Here is a 15,424-nt window from a genome sequence, read left to right as displayed (position 1 = left end):
AGTGGCTGGACACTGGTCTGCTGGTGGGAGGTGGTACGTGCCTGCTTATCTTTTGGGTTTGTTTTTTTCCCCCTTCACGTATCAAAATGTATTATCTGAGTCCATGAAAAGTTTTTTCACTTTTACCTTTCTCATTTTCCCCCATCCTGCTGGCCATAGCAGGGGCTTATTTGCCAACCGCATACTTGTGTATGTGTATATAACTTTAAATTCTAGGCAAGTGGTTTCACCATTCTTTTAGCTTTATTGAGATTCTACTTCTTTTGCTGAATTTTCTTATAACTCTCTCGAAACCCACACAGAGGAAGTTCAATGTCTGCAATCCATCACTACTGCATAGTGATGCCTAGCAGAAGGCTTCTCTAATCAGTTGAGAGAATCCCTATCTGTCAGATATAGTTAACTTAGATTGTCAGTTGTAAATTGATAAATGTTTTGTTTATATATGCACTGGAAATGTAGACATTTAAAGAGTCACATGCCTTTTGTTCTTTAGAGAACTTACTACATTGAGTATGTAGACTTCTTGTCTGCAAGCAGCAAAAATTACAATGTTGGTGTTTGGCTTTTTCTGTAGCGGCAGATGTTTTTTTAGACCATATGATAGGCACTATTGTGTCTGTGTGCTCTGTGTTCATCATTGTGCTGGAATTTGGTTAATTAAAAACACTCTTGGTAAACTCTTAGTTTAGTCTTAACTTCTTGTTATAGATACATGCTTTAGAGAAGTGGCAGATGTTTCATGTTCTCTGTAAGTAGTAATTGATTGTAATCTTACTCCCATATATTTTTATGCATTTTAAGTTTTAATAATAATTAATTCATTTTGGCTGTTCCAGATATTTAGTTTGCTCTCTTTGGCTGCAAATCACGTGCAAGGGAGATGCCATAAAGCAGTTGAGCAAGAGGCTATCTGCAAATTTCTGACAGCCATCTCTGACCACAGTGTTGGGTAAATACAGTTGTAGTTTTAGCTTATAACCATTCCTAAGAGATTGTATTTGTTCATATCAATGATTGAGTTGTTCTGATACATCATGTGTCTTGTTTGGAGTGCTACCAAGAGTCCACAGTAAGTATATTAATGTACTATCAATTTTTCAAGATTGCAAAGTTCCTTGGCAATGTAAACAAAAAGCATGCTCTATTTTTCTTTCCTCTCATTTAGTATAAAGTACAGGAGAGACAGGGTCCAATGTCACTTCAGTTCACTTCAGCCTGTAGCACTGCATAGGGTTGTTACAACCAAAGAGCAGCACACAACACTTCGCCGTATTGAACCTGATACTATTGACCTTGGCCCATTGATCCAGCCTTTCCAGATCCCTCTGCAGAGCCTTGTAACCCTTCAGCAGATCAACATTCTCACCCTGCTAGGTGTCATGTGTGAACTTACTCAGGGTATGCTCGATCCCTCATTGGGATCACAGATAAACTATTAAACAGGACTAGCCCTAACACGGAGCCCTGGGGAATACCGCCAGTGACTGTCCACCAGCTGGATGTTACTCCATTCACTACCACTCTCTGGGCCTGGGCATGCAGTCAGTTTTTAACCCAGTGGACTGCCAGCTTCTCCAGGAAAGTGCTGTGGAAGGCAGTATTGGAGGCTTTACTGAAGTCCAGATAGACAGCATCCACAACCTTACCCTGATATATAAGGTTTAGGTGGGTCACCTTGTCTTAAAAGGATGTCTAGCAAGACCTATCTTTCCTAAACCCATGCTGGCTGGGCCCAATTCCCTGGCTGCCCTGTACATGCCATGTGATGGCACTCAAGATGCCCCTTCAGTCTTTGAGGGGAAGAAGAGGCAGACCTTCATTTCAGGGCCTGCAGCAAAACAGAGCAAAGTATGTCATAATTCAGGATTTTGACAAAAGATTTGTTGTAGCAAATGCAGTAGTCCTTTCAGGATTTTGTAGGATTTGCTTTTTTTAATTATTTCTGTTAGAGTTCATCTGACTGTTGAAAGCTGCTTAGTTATTTTTCCTCTTATACTTTTATTTCCCTTGGTAGAGTGGGAAATCAGAATTGATATTTTATATTTGTTTATAAATGTTAAACTCTGAACCTACAGTTCAGTGTTAACTACTTCCTCAGTCTACCTTCTGAAGAGTAGTCCTCTGACAAGTTTCCTGATGGAGTAGTTTCCACTGTCTTTAATTACAGATGGTCCTGTTTTTTTGATAATCTTTTTTGGCTTAACTGGAACTGAAAGGGTACCAGTTGTGGACTGAATCCAATTAATAGGAATGTTATCTTCCTTAACTCCACTTCCACATTTTTCAGGTTTTTGTGCCCCAACTTTAAAGATAATTTGGAATATTTGTGACTTATGATGATCTTTATGTGTGAAAGTCATCCCCTTTGGGCTCAATTCAGCTTATTAGACAGAAAAGACATCTACAGATTTTTGATAGATAAAGTTGTATGCTGATAAGGTACTTCTGTCATCAGCAGGTGTGTACAACTTCAGGTTCCTCCCAAATGCTGTGTCTGGAGAACTTTTAACACTTTGTTATGGAGGGTTTTTTGTTTTGTTTTGTTTTTTTCCTTCTCTTTTTAACTTCTACTGTTTGTAACTCTAATCTTATTAATTATCATTACAGTTCCTGTTCAACTTTTCATGACATGGAAGTGTTTTTACATGGCCTTGGTTTAGAACACATTAGAGAATTATTGAAGGTAATTTTGTGGTATATTTGCTACCTGTGAAGTAATCTGTGAAAGCAAAATGCACCTACTGCATAACAAAGAAGTTATATTGCCATTCATATATTAATTCCAATAAATTCCTTAAACAGAAATTTGTTTATAAAATGAGAAGTTAAACTACAATTGACTAAATTGGGTTTCTTGATTATTATCTGTTATGTGTGTTAGTCACAACATTTGATGTTTCTTAACTAGACAGATCTTTCATTGTTTCTATAATGATGTTTTGTAGCTGGTTTTGTTCCTGAAAACTGAAGCAAACAGGGAAGAAAAGCTAAAACTTTTATTCTGAAATTCTTTTTGATGGTATAAACCCCTTTGTTTTATACAGGAGCAAGATATAGCTTTAAGACAACTTCTGACCATGCAAAAAGATGACTTAATACAGGTCAGTGTACTGCTTTAGAATTTAATTTAATTTTATCCTCTTTTAAAAATGTTTTTAATGTCTTAACTTCTCCTTATACATGTTTAACCTTGCAAGAATTCTTTCAGCATCTTCTGCAACTTCTTGAATTTTAATGTGAATGTAGACAGGCTTTTTCTGAAGTATGTAGTATCACAGATCAATGAGTGATCGGGGTGAGCAGAAAATAGTTTAAATTTTAGTTGTTACAATTTTTAGCTTTTAATTGTGATTTCTCTGAAGGGAAATCAGTACTAGGATTAGCAGTAGATAATATGTAACAACTTCTTTAGCCATGCTCCTCCTGTGTGAGGTGGTAATTTTTGTTGGAGAAAGAAGAACTCTTTTATGTTTAGAATTGCTTAAATTTTAGGATGTCATATCCCAAACAGGTTTGTAAAACCTGCAAAAAAAGGGAGAAAAGAGAAGATTTTGTTTCTTGCAGTTTATGCAGCTGGGAAGGTTGGTCTTTTGCTGTTTACAATGACTGGTCTATTGACTAAATGATGCATTGTTACCGGGCTTCAGTTGTCAGTTGAGATGTGGTGGTTGCTTTTCTTTATTCTTTCTTGGAATTTTTCCTGCGGGAAGTGAAAGGATTTCTGTGCTTATGGGAGGATACTATAATAAAATCCAATTATAGGAGTCTCTAAGTACTTCAGGCTGCAGGATTCTTCTGAGCACTCTGTACTGGGGAGCTTTGGAATCTCTGGTCTGGGATTCCAAAGACACCTCATAAAAACAGCTGCTTCAAGACTGCTTCATTCTACTGGAGCTATCCATGTTATTAGTGTCACCTTCTTCTCTCCTAATCCTAGTACCAAGGAGGTGTGTGTTCTGGCAGCTGGATCCAGCACTGTGTTCCTTTAAAGTGGATGTCAACAAGGGTTGTTTTGCTTGATGTTTTGTCTTGTAACTGAGTCGTTAATTTTTCTGACAGAACTCACAAGTAATTCTGTATTCTCAGAGAGTGTTCATATAGGGAGCTTTGCCAAGGAAGAGATTTTTAAGAGTTCATCTAGGGAAAAATATTGTAAGACATGTCAGTGTGTTTTGATGTTACTGCTTTTCTGAAGCCTCAGGATCATTGGATAGCATCCTTGTGTCCTGGGATTTTTAGAGCTCTAAAGCCCCTATTGATAGTAGTTTTGGCCTTTAAGGAGATTCTTGTGGATTTATTCTCATTACTGTGTGAGCTACTGTGTTGGACATGATTGCATTAAACTGTAAATCTGCCTAAGTGTATGATCATATTGATCACTTGCTTTGGCATTGTCATTATTGCTTGTTTTTGTCCAAGAAACACTGGGGGAAGAGGAGAGAATTGTGGACTTCAGTGAATGGCTAAGCTTTATGGTTCCTTCTCCAAAGAGGTGTAATTTCATTCAAAATCATTACTTCTGTTTCAGTATTCTAAATTGTTTGAGGCTCGCTATTATAAAAGCAAATAAAGCTTTGAACAAACTGAAATAACTACGTGGATCAGCTGCTTCTACACAGGAAGATAATATCTGAAAGTATTTAATTGCTTTGTCTGTTAACTTTGCAATTCCTCAGAAATAAGTCATGCTTTGTGCATGGACTTAAACTGATTAGTGAGTCTTCAGTTGAGAAGTTAAAAAATGGCATTACACTCCTGGCTTATTAGCACTTCATAAGTTATCCTAAATTCTTTATGCAGTCTAGTTTTAGAGCTCTGCTAACTGTTTCTCCCCACACTGCTGATAGAACAAATCTAATCTGTTTCCTTGTAACTCCAGAGTTGAAAGTTTTTACTGTGATGGCAGACTTTCAACTAACAGCCAGCTGTTTTGAAGAGCCTGGATCTTATTACTACAAAGATTAATGATGACCTCTGATGGATGTCTCTGAACCAAACTGCTTTGTATCCAGAGAACTGGGGAGAAATCCTCTCATTAACATGATATGCTTTCCTCCATCAAACAATATAGGAAGATATTTTCTCTGTAAATATCTTTATCTGTATTGTACAACAGAGCCTAAACAATGAGTCTTTCAAGCTGAAAGCTTGCATTCCTTAAGCTTATAAACGGTTCCATTCTGGAAAAAATGTGTTCAATATACTGGGACATGTCTATTCAACGTTTGGAGGTTTTTGTCTGCATTACTTAGGACACTCACATTTTTTATTTTGTTGTAAGCATTTTTCTTGTAAGATAGCAACAGAAGTAATTTTGCTTCTGGGTGCATTTAGGACTAAAAAGGTTTCTTTCTTACATTTTATTTTGTTTAGAATAAGATAAATTGGTGTCTTGTTTTGAATTTGAGAATAATGAAAAGTTGTCACATCAAAATTCAAAATATAATCCAGTACTTTAACTACATAATTGGATAATTATCTGGTCTATGTACTTGTATATCACAGTTCCAAGACTCATTCCTCTGCCCCCACTCCCTGAAAAAAGCATTTAATATTTGACAGAAATGTGTCAGGTTATTAAAATCAGGTTACTTGGGCAGTTTGGGTTCACTGGTTTTATCTGTGCAGTATATCATCTTTCATGTGCTGAGGCAGTCTTACCTCTTGTCACATTCATGCTGGAGTGAACTTCAGGCTTGGATATTGAGGGGCTGCTTTGTATGTATTTAGGTAAAGAATAAAACAGATGTTCCTAGAGTTGATCTGGCTAAAATTGAGAGTGCTTACAGTTTGTTTTACAGGTATAAGCAAATCATCGTACAGCACTTGCACATTCTTAAACATGGCCACTTCACAATAATACTTGCATAATTTGGACTGCAGAGTACAAGAGAACCAACACCAACTTAAAAATTCACTCACCCATCAAGTAGGGCTTATTGCACTGTGGTTGTTCTATGCATTCATTATTGCATGCACAATCAGGTTCTGGGTCGCTTCATATTCTTGCAGAGATGGTCTAGAAATTAGGGAAGTAGTTTGGTCTGATCAGTCAACCTTCTGTCTCTTAAGTTCTTCTTCACCTTTTACCACTAAATGCAGAATTAATGTGGTGGTACCATCTATTATGGCATTTATCACATTCTTTACTTCCTGACACATATTTTCAATATGTGGTGGTGCTCAGTGATCCATTTGCAGAAGAAGAAAATGATATTTTATTTCTAGGGGAGCAAAGTACATCTTCCTGATATGCTGGCCAGAAAGCTATATCCTGATTTTCTGGTTTCAGGAATGAAAAGGTGGAGTCAAAAACAAAGGCAGTCTTCACAATAGTTCCTACTTCAGGCAAGATACTTTTAATTCCTCAAGAATAACTGCTATTGCAGAAATTCACTTATTTGTTCATGATAAAATAAATGCTGTAATGCTTTGTAAACCTTAAGAAAGTTCATACCAGGTAGGGCTCCACAAGGCAAACCTGAGAACCAATGAATTGAGCAAACTTACAGCTCAACATAGGTGAAAGAGATTATTTATAGGAAACCCAGATCTTTCTATCTTAAGGCTGCTAGTGATACTTGCTAAAAAGACTTCAGTACAACTTATTCAGGGATCCATGGAAACCCATTAAAAACTCAAAAGTTCTTGACACCTGTAGTTAAATTCCCAATTAACCTTGTTGGGATTTTTCATTACTGAAGAACTTACTTGTCTTGATGGTTTTGAAATGTTTAAAGATACACTTGTGAGCCAATAGTTATTTGTTACCTCTAATTGGTGGAGAACCTGGAGGACAGTTCTTTGCAGTCACAATGAAAAGTGAGTGTCAGAATGTTGGGTCTCAAGGCACAACTCTTCCCTAGAATGTTGATTTGATGTAGGTTATCAGCTGTTCATTCAAAATTCTTTCTAACAGAAATCCAGGAGACTGCAAACACTAACATCTTCCAGATTTCTGAGGGTGCAGAAGGTAACTTCAGGTCCTCAGAATATCAGTGAGACTTCCATATAGTCTAGGTTTGAAGACTCTGAGGTCGGTCCTTGCAGTCTTAAATGCCACAGTGGTCTAACTGCTGCTGAGTGAGGTACTCAACTAGCACCTTAAGAGCAAAGTCATGAGGTTTTTTACTTGTGTTGAGGGCTGCTAACACCAGAAGTCCTGCATTGCACAGCAGCCTGTCAGATGAGCAAGGGAAATATTGAATGTGCCACAGAAGCATTTCTCTTTTAACAAATGAACTGTTCTTCTACTTTAAGTGTTCTGCAAGAAAACTCTCAGCCTAGGATTTAAATATGTCTTAAAATTTAATCTGAGATACTTGATGGATAGCACAGCTGCCAGTGTTTTCTGTTCCAGGCGTCACTTGGAGAACCTGTTACATAATATGTATCTTTTGTGTTTTCCTTCAGTTAAAAAAGATGTCTTCCTGTAAAATTCCCCATTTGATGCTGATGTGATAGTTTCCACTCTTTCTTTGAGTTAATGCTGTATCACCATCATGATGATTCGTTAACTTGCTGTCAGTTATGACTCAGATCATTCTGAAATGGAAAGCCTAATAATCTAGCAAGACAGGGATGCCTAGGCAAGCTGCAATTTTTTTTTTAATAAACCTTGAACAGATTTTTGGAGTATCCTGTGCAGTTTCAATTTGGCAGTTCCCCATCGCTTGTCATTTTGTTCTGCATTATGGAATATTTTCTGTAGTTTTATTTTTTCCCTTGTCACTTACATATATTGTAGCTGGTTGCAATAACTTAAAAAGAGCTTTTAAATCTTAATATTTAGAAGTTAGTGAAACTTGTTATTGTGCTGTTATGTCTAGTAAGTTTAAATCATATTTGAAATTACTCTTTCAATTTAGATTGGCATTACAAATCCTGAAGATCAACAGAAACTCCTAGATGCTATTAATGATCTGCAAGTGGAAGAAAAAAAATTTGAAGACATCTCTGAAATTATGAAACTGGAATTGAGGTATTAATGGTATATCTAAGGAAAAGGAAGTGAAATATTAACTATTTAAGGTGACCATGTTGTTTTCTGTGGCTCAAAGGTAAAATTGTCTCACATTTTATCCCTCAATGCATAGCATTAATGAGAATATGCAAGGTAGTGGATTATGAGAGCTGGTGGTGGATGTGTTTTGCACAAAGAAAGTTGGGAGCATGGACAAGGTAGGCTCTGTTAGTCTTCCAATCAAATCTGTCTGATTGTAAGATGCAGTTTTAAAAAGTGCAGGAGGGAGAGATGCATATTGCTTCTGGATAAACCTTTAATTTTCAGCTCTTAAAAATAATATCTTGTACATGTGTATCTTAAATCATAAATGCTACTTCTGTTTCGATTCCAGATTTTTTCATTGTTTTTCTTTTCCACTGGAAGCAGTTTTAACTGGCTTCTAAAATATATCATTTTTTAATCTTACCAATTAAGCAATTTATAAACTATTTTCCTTATCATAGATTATATGCATCGGTAGGTTTACAAGGCAATTTTTTTAAGAAAGTGTTACTCTTTCAGATTCCCATTCCAACTTGATATTTTTTCCCATTACAGTATTAAGACATCAGCTGTGCAGCATCTCTCATACTTTTAGTATAGTCTTGTGCAGTACCATGGAACCAGGCCCGAGTTGAGAGATGCATTCCTCAGCAACCTTATTAAACTTAATAAGTTCCCTAAGCACTGCTGGAGCACTCCACATCCAGCACAAAATGAAGGATGAAGGGTATACTAAGTATAAAGGAGCCTTAAGATTTCTGAAATTTCTTATCCTTTATGTGTAAGTACATTTATTTTTCTGGAAGACACACCTAGACCTCAATTTAAATTCCATGCTCATATCTTTCCTCTTCTTAGTTCGCAAATTTACAGAAGTATAGCTACTAAAAATGGATTAGAAAGTGAGGGTTCAGTTCCTCTTAGAAGTGTGTCTATCTCCCTCTTGTCTAGTGGTCTGACAGTTGTGCTGGTACTCTCATAGATCTCCCTTCTCTCTCCAAAATACTGAGGAGAGCTTTCTATACTATTTGAATGCTCTCAGGATAGAGTCTCTGTTAGTGATGTTGTTCACTGGCCCAAAGAATATGCTTGGGTTCAAATTCAATCTGTACATGTCTCCATGCTTTGGAGGCAACTGAATTGCTCTGACACTGTGCATCAGCAGTCATGCCATGATGTGATTCTGCCACATGTTGTCTTTAGAGTCCCAGTTCCATGACTGTCCAGTATGTATTCTAGTCCCAACCAATCCTTCATACATTGATTCCTCCCAGTGCTCGTGCTGTGCTGGTATCTTTATCCATTACTGTGTTTATGAAAACAGACTTTGTGGCCTCCTTGAGGAATGTTTTTGCTGCACAGTGCAAAGTCTGAGCTGTTGGACTTGAGATGATGTGCAAGGCATTTTGAGGAAGCGCTAAAAAGACTGAGATGAGCTCGAAGAGCGGAGAGTTCATATCCTGATAGAGGACTTAGATGTTTCTTCTGGTCTGTGAGGGGATTTCATTCAGGGACCACTCAGAGATAAGGAATTGGCTGGATAGCCATACTGAGCAAGAGTTGACTCAATGTCCAGATGAAGACAAGTGACACTTTTCAGGGGTTGGTGGTGGGACTGGTGCTGTTTAACATCTCTGCTGGAGACACAGAGACTGGGATTGAGTACACCCTCAGTATGTGTACCAGTGACACTGAGCTGTGTGGTGTTTTGGAGGGAAGGGATACCATCCAGGCAGACCTTGACAGGCTTGAGTGGTGGGTGCATGAAATTTGGCAAGGCCAAGTGCAGTGTCCTGGGTCAGGGCAATCTCAGGCACGAGTACAGGCTGGACAGAGAATAGACTGAGAGCAGCCCTGAAGAGAGAGACTGGAGGGTGTTGGTTGATGAGAATCGTAGAAACACAGAATATCCTGAGTTGGAAGGGACCCACAAGGATCATCAAATTCAACTCCTGAAAGAAGCTCAACATGACCCAGCAAATGTGCACTTGCAGCTCAGAAGGCCAATCGCATCCTGAGTGCATCAAAAGAGGATTGGCACCAGGTTGAAGGGGGATTCTGTTCTCATGACACTCCACCTGGACTACTGCAACCAGCTCCAAGACCCCCAGCATAAGTAGGACATCAGCCTGGAAGGAGTTCAGAGGAGGGCCCAAAAGGTGACCAAGAGGGCTGGAGCAGCATCCTATGAAGACGGGGTGAGAGACTTGAGGGTGTTCAGCCTTGAGGAGAGAAGACTGTGGGGAGACCTTAGAGAGATCTAAAAGGGGATTACCAGAGAGCTGGAGAAAGACTTTTTATTAAGTGTAGTGAGAGGACAAGGGAGAATGGCTTCAAACTCATGAGAGGGAAGGTTTGGATGAGATGTAAGAAAGAAATTCTCTGCTGTGAAGGTGGTGAGATACTAGAGTAAGTTGCCCAGAAAAGCTGTGGATGTCCCATTCCTGTAAGTGTTCAAAGCCAGGTTGGATGGGACTTTCAGCAACCTGGTCTAGTGTAAGGTGTCCATCTCCATGGCAGAGGGATTGGAACTAAATGATCTTGTAAGTTCCCTTCGAACCCAAACTATTCCATGATTCTGTAATTCTCCATCAAAACAACTGTGTACTTTCAGAAGAGAATCCTGCAAACGTGTACATGTGCTGCAGTACTGAAGAACTAAACTTTCGGTGTGCAGGAGGATATAAACCAGTATGATATGGATACACCATAAATACTTTAACAGCATCTGAGCCATTTGTATTAAAAGAGAGACTTTGCTGCTGAGCTGAGGTGGTAGACGAGGAATCTGTTAGGTGCCTTTGTAAATGGTTATTGACTCTTCAGCAAGAGAAAATTAGCTACCGTTTAAGGTGACTTTGCCCAGTTTCAGCTTTATGCATTTTTATGTTAAAATGTGTGCTATTTTCAGATTGTTCCACAGTAATGTTTAGTACATACATTCAAGCAGAGCACCTTAAAAATAAGAACAGAGGGAATAAGTAGAGAAATATAAAAAAAAATCCATTCACTGTGTGTGGCCAAATACAGTGAAATACCCACGCGGTATCTGGTGCAGTCTCACACACTGGTGATGTACCTTATTCCTAGTGTAGTGTGGGTTTAGAAAATAATTGATTGAATAAAGGTGGAAGTACACAAAATATGACAGCACTTCAGTTATGGCAAGCATTGCATAGTTTTCTAGAAAATTGCCTGACATGTATTCTAGGCATCTGACCTTTAGACCAAAATCTTAGGCTATGTTTACATGCTATTATATAAAGATTTTACTTCCCACTTGTTCAAAGTCATTCTGTGAGAAGGAGAATCAGTCATTAAGTCATAGAAAAACTAACATAGTAGAAAATCTTGAACTGATTGATTATAAACTTACGGAGTGTCTAGCACTGTTTAGCCACTGATGTTTTGACAGCCATTAATTCTTTTTTGAAGTGATAATTTTTTGAAAACATTATTTCCATTTCTAAATACAAGAGCATGTCACTGCAACGGGTATAAAATTCTATGAAAATGGGGAGTTTTTAAGAACTATGGTGTAGTGAAGTAATATGATAGAATAAATGTTTTTCTTTTTTCCCCCTCCCTAATTCAAGTCCATGACATACTTTATATTTGCCAAGAATCCTTCCAGAATTCCAAAAGATAATTTCCTTTGTGATGAAACACAAAAGATGCCATAACTGATTTCAGCCAGCTAAAAAGTTATTTTTCTTAATAGAAGAAAGTATTTGTGATTATGTCTTGACTGTAGTAATGTGGGAGAGGCTGTTAGACTGTGTCCAGATGTTTAATGTTTAGGTTCTTTACCTGAAATACTCAATTCAATTACACTGTTCTAAAACAAGAAGTAGTTTATTTTACAAAAGCAAACTAATAAGCTTTTGTACTTCCCCATTTTCATGAAAACCATGTACAGTATTGGTTTTAAACCTTCAGCATACCTATTAATGCCTCTGTATATTTCTCTGTTAAATGTTAAAGTCTTAACAGTTCAACACTATTGCAAATCACAGATGCCCTGAACAGTGGCAGAAATTTTACTCACTAATGATCCTATGCCCAGAGTTGAAAGAAAGCACTCTGTGAAACTCTATGGCCTAAATTCCATCCCCATTTAGATACATGCACTGTATTGGTGTGTAGCTTAGTTTAGCTGTTTGACAAATTTTGTGGCTGTCTTTTTGTCCTCAGAAGCAAGAAGCAGGTGGTCTGTGTTGCACTTAGGTTTAATAGCACATTGCCTAGGGAGGAATGTTGGAGTCTGAATTAGTTTATTCTGCAGAACAGGAGTTTCTGTAGTAGGAACTTGTAATTGTTTCTGGTTTTGACCCTGCCTGTTATTCACCTAAATAGCTTAAAGTTAGCAGAAACTTTCCTGCCAGAGATGCAGACACTTCTCAGGATTTTCAGGGTTTGAGAGCTCACTCAGTAAAAACAATTGGATGATCTTCTTCATTGCCCTCTTTCCCTTTTCCTGGTGAGTGGCAACAAATTTCTGGCCAGCATCATGACTTATGACTAAAGTTCTCTGACATTCCAGTAAAGTTGAGTCAGTGTCATGTGGAAATTCTAGAAACTTAAAGCTGAAAATAAGCTGTTAAATTTTTCTGTCCTTCTTTCTCTTCTTGAAGACATGGGTCAAATTAATTTTGAGAGTTGTCTTTCTGCTTGTATTTGAGCCCCAAGTAAAAAATTTCTTTGCAATAGATAACATCAGATATTCTAGGCTCTGAGGTATATGTTTCCAGGTCCAAGGGCCAAACCACTATTACTGAATTCTTACTTTCTTCAACTCTGTTGGAGACTAAATGACCCTAAATTTAGTCATTTTAGTCCTAGTTCCAAAGTACAAACCAGATGTTTTCCCTCACATCTACCTCAAAAATGTAAGCTGCAGGTCAGAAATATTGTCTTTCTAAAATAAGGCAGAGGAGGGAGAGGATGGGACAAACAAAACAGGGTGGGGAGTGGGGAAGCCCAACTTGTTAAGATTTAAAATGTCTTTATGTACTCGCTTTTAAAATGGTACTGGGTTTTTTGAATGTGTGAAACTGCATGTCTAATTCACTAGCCAGTGTTGAAGATCCGTAGGTAATATTTGGCTTGCAAAAAGTTACAGCATTTGACAAATAACAAATTATTTTATTTTTCTAGTGAAGATGAATTACTCAAGTTTCTTCAGAAGTTGAATAAAGAGTGTAGTAAGCTGATCATTCCTGTGCAGACCATGAATAACCATTTCCTCAAAAATTCTCACAAGGTATTTAACCAAACAGAAGATGGATTTAGAGTGCATTATTCCACCTTGTAAAATAAAAACTATGAATATTCATCAAATGTCCTGGTTATCATATGGTTATAGAAAGCTCTCCAATACTCTTTCTCTAAAGGACACTTCTTAAAAATAATTTATTTCAAACAGACCACACAACTAAAGGAGATAGATTTGTTTCTTTGTGTTTCTACTGCTAGGTCAGTTAAGGTGACAAAAAGTTTCCAACAAAGATTGCTAGGGAGTAGTAGTAGCTTGTCGTGCATAAATCATACAATTAAAACCCAGCATAAATGCAGTTATAAATGTTTTCTAGCACTGTCTTTTGTGATACATGAACTGTAGAATATTAAATTATAATCTACAATTATGTAATTATGGCAAATAATTATTAACAGATGGTACTGCAATGGGCACCGACTGAATGTTATATTGAAGTCTGCAAAGACGTGATTTGCAATGTTAAAAAGTTGGGAGAAGAAGCTGGCAAACTGAAGGACCTTTTGGTGGAGGTGGGTGTATGTGAGGCTTTTAAATACTGTGTACAAGTTTCTGATGCAACCTCAAACGTGATATCCATCAGGAAAATGCTTCCTACCTTGGTCTGCCAAAGGCTGTTTGGCCTTAGATTGGATCAATCTCTCCCCTTCCACCTTTTCATGGAGAGAAGGAGAAAAAATCTCTAATATTCCACAGCAGTGTGAAGAATCTCCAAAAGAAAGCACAATCTACCTTATTATTTCTACTGCATGAAAGAATTAATTGGAATGTATCCCTGTGCTCTTGTACAGCCACTGTGGCATAGATGCCATGCTGAATACTTACACTCTTACTTTTTAATTAAGGAATCTTTTGTTTGGAATTATTGACTCACAAGGAAGATACTAAGGTTTTATGGATTGAATGGGAGGCATCCCAGATAACTCTGCAGAGTGACAAAAGAAGAGGGTGGGAGAGGTCAAGGCTAGATGTTAGCACCACATCAGTCATTCTCAAACCAACACAGTGACACTCTCTTGTCAGATGGGGTCATTTTAAGTAATAGGCTGTTAAAATGAACGGCCACTGGGGTAGGGTAAATGGAGCATCAGTGTCAGAAAGGAATCTGTTGCTGAACGAAGCCATGTGGAACTCGGACCTTGAGTATAAAGCTACTAATGCAATTTCCTGTAGTTTAAGTAAATTTAATGTAATATAACAGCCTTCTCCCAATAAATCACTTAACACCAAATATATTAAGAGGTAGCGACTGTGGCAAAGAACTTACCAACTATTTATTCTTTTTTTTGCATATGCAATCATCAATTGTGTATATATTTGCCTCCTATATGTGCAGGCCAGTTATAAGGGCTGGGAGGCTCCAAGTGCGGTGCCACTTGACTTTATCTGTATGTAAGGTTTTGTAGCTGTCAGGATGAAGCATGGTGTCTTTGATTCCTATGTGAAAAGCCTTCTAATTACTTAAAAAATGCAAATCCTTCTTTTCAAAATCCTGTCATGTTTTATGAATTTCCCTTATGAATAGTTTAATGCAAGATATTTTTGTGCTACTTAATTTATGATGGTGCACTTTTGAATGTGGAGCGCCCAAGCATTTATTATGGATGTGTGTACCTAAGTGAAACAGTTAAACTTCTTACATAAAATGTTTGTATAAATTCCCTTGAAGTCTTCAGTACTGTTTGCTAAGCTTAGTCATGACAAGGCTTTGCCAGCAGTACAGGTCTGTAGCATATAATTTTTGAAAGTACAGTAAATGAGATGGCTTTCCAAGCAAGCATTGTGAACTAAAGTAGGAAGTCAGAATCTAACCCTGCTGTCCTTTATGAGATGGCTCCAGTCATGTTCAACATGTATATGAGAAGGCACTTGTAAGGTGCTTTCCACTCTCCCTTTAATTCCAAGGAAGTCTAATCTGTTATGCATTTAACTTCCTTTTTAAATAAACAGATTTTTTTAGTAATTAAATGACAGAAGTTCTAGTTAAAACATTTGACAGTCAGAGTTCAATTGTTTTGTTATTAGATTTTTGTAGCATCCAATAATAGCAGTGTTTTACTCCTGAGTAATTAAGTTTATAAATGTTTTCTAATATACGTTACATAATGATTGAACATCAGATAAGATGAACATTTACA

The 15,424-nt window shown here is 37.5% G+C and overlaps 1 protein-coding gene across 3 annotated transcripts in view; it reads left to right on the top strand.

Annotated features, from left to right (window-relative positions):
• ASZ1 (ankyrin repeat, SAM and basic leucine zipper domain containing 1) overlaps positions 1 to 15,424 on the top strand; it is a 42,485-nt gene that overhangs the window by 20,705 nt on the left and 6,356 nt on the right. For all 3 annotated transcript variants that reach the window (XM_033059156.1, XM_033059157.1, XM_033059155.1), the window contains exons 7-12: positions 840 to 952; positions 2,611 to 2,686; positions 3,048 to 3,104; positions 7,872 to 7,984; positions 13,169 to 13,274; positions 13,685 to 13,798. In XM_033059156.1, coding sequence (XP_032915047.1) covers positions 840 to 952; positions 2,611 to 2,686; positions 3,048 to 3,104; positions 7,872 to 7,984; positions 13,169 to 13,274; positions 13,685 to 13,798 — 579 coding nt within the window. The remainder of the gene's footprint in view (positions 1 to 839; positions 953 to 2,610; positions 2,687 to 3,047; positions 3,105 to 7,871; positions 7,985 to 13,168; positions 13,275 to 13,684; positions 13,799 to 15,424) is intronic.

The sequence above is a fragment of the Catharus ustulatus genome, chromosome 4 (genome assembly GCF_009819885.2).
Source record: "Catharus ustulatus isolate bCatUst1 chromosome 4, bCatUst1.pri.v2, whole genome shotgun sequence".
Classification (NCBI taxonomy): Eukaryota; Metazoa; Chordata; class Aves; order Passeriformes; family Turdidae; genus Catharus; species Catharus ustulatus.
Note: the sequence above shows the minus strand (reverse complement) of the source record. Positions and strands in the feature narration are given on the sequence as shown.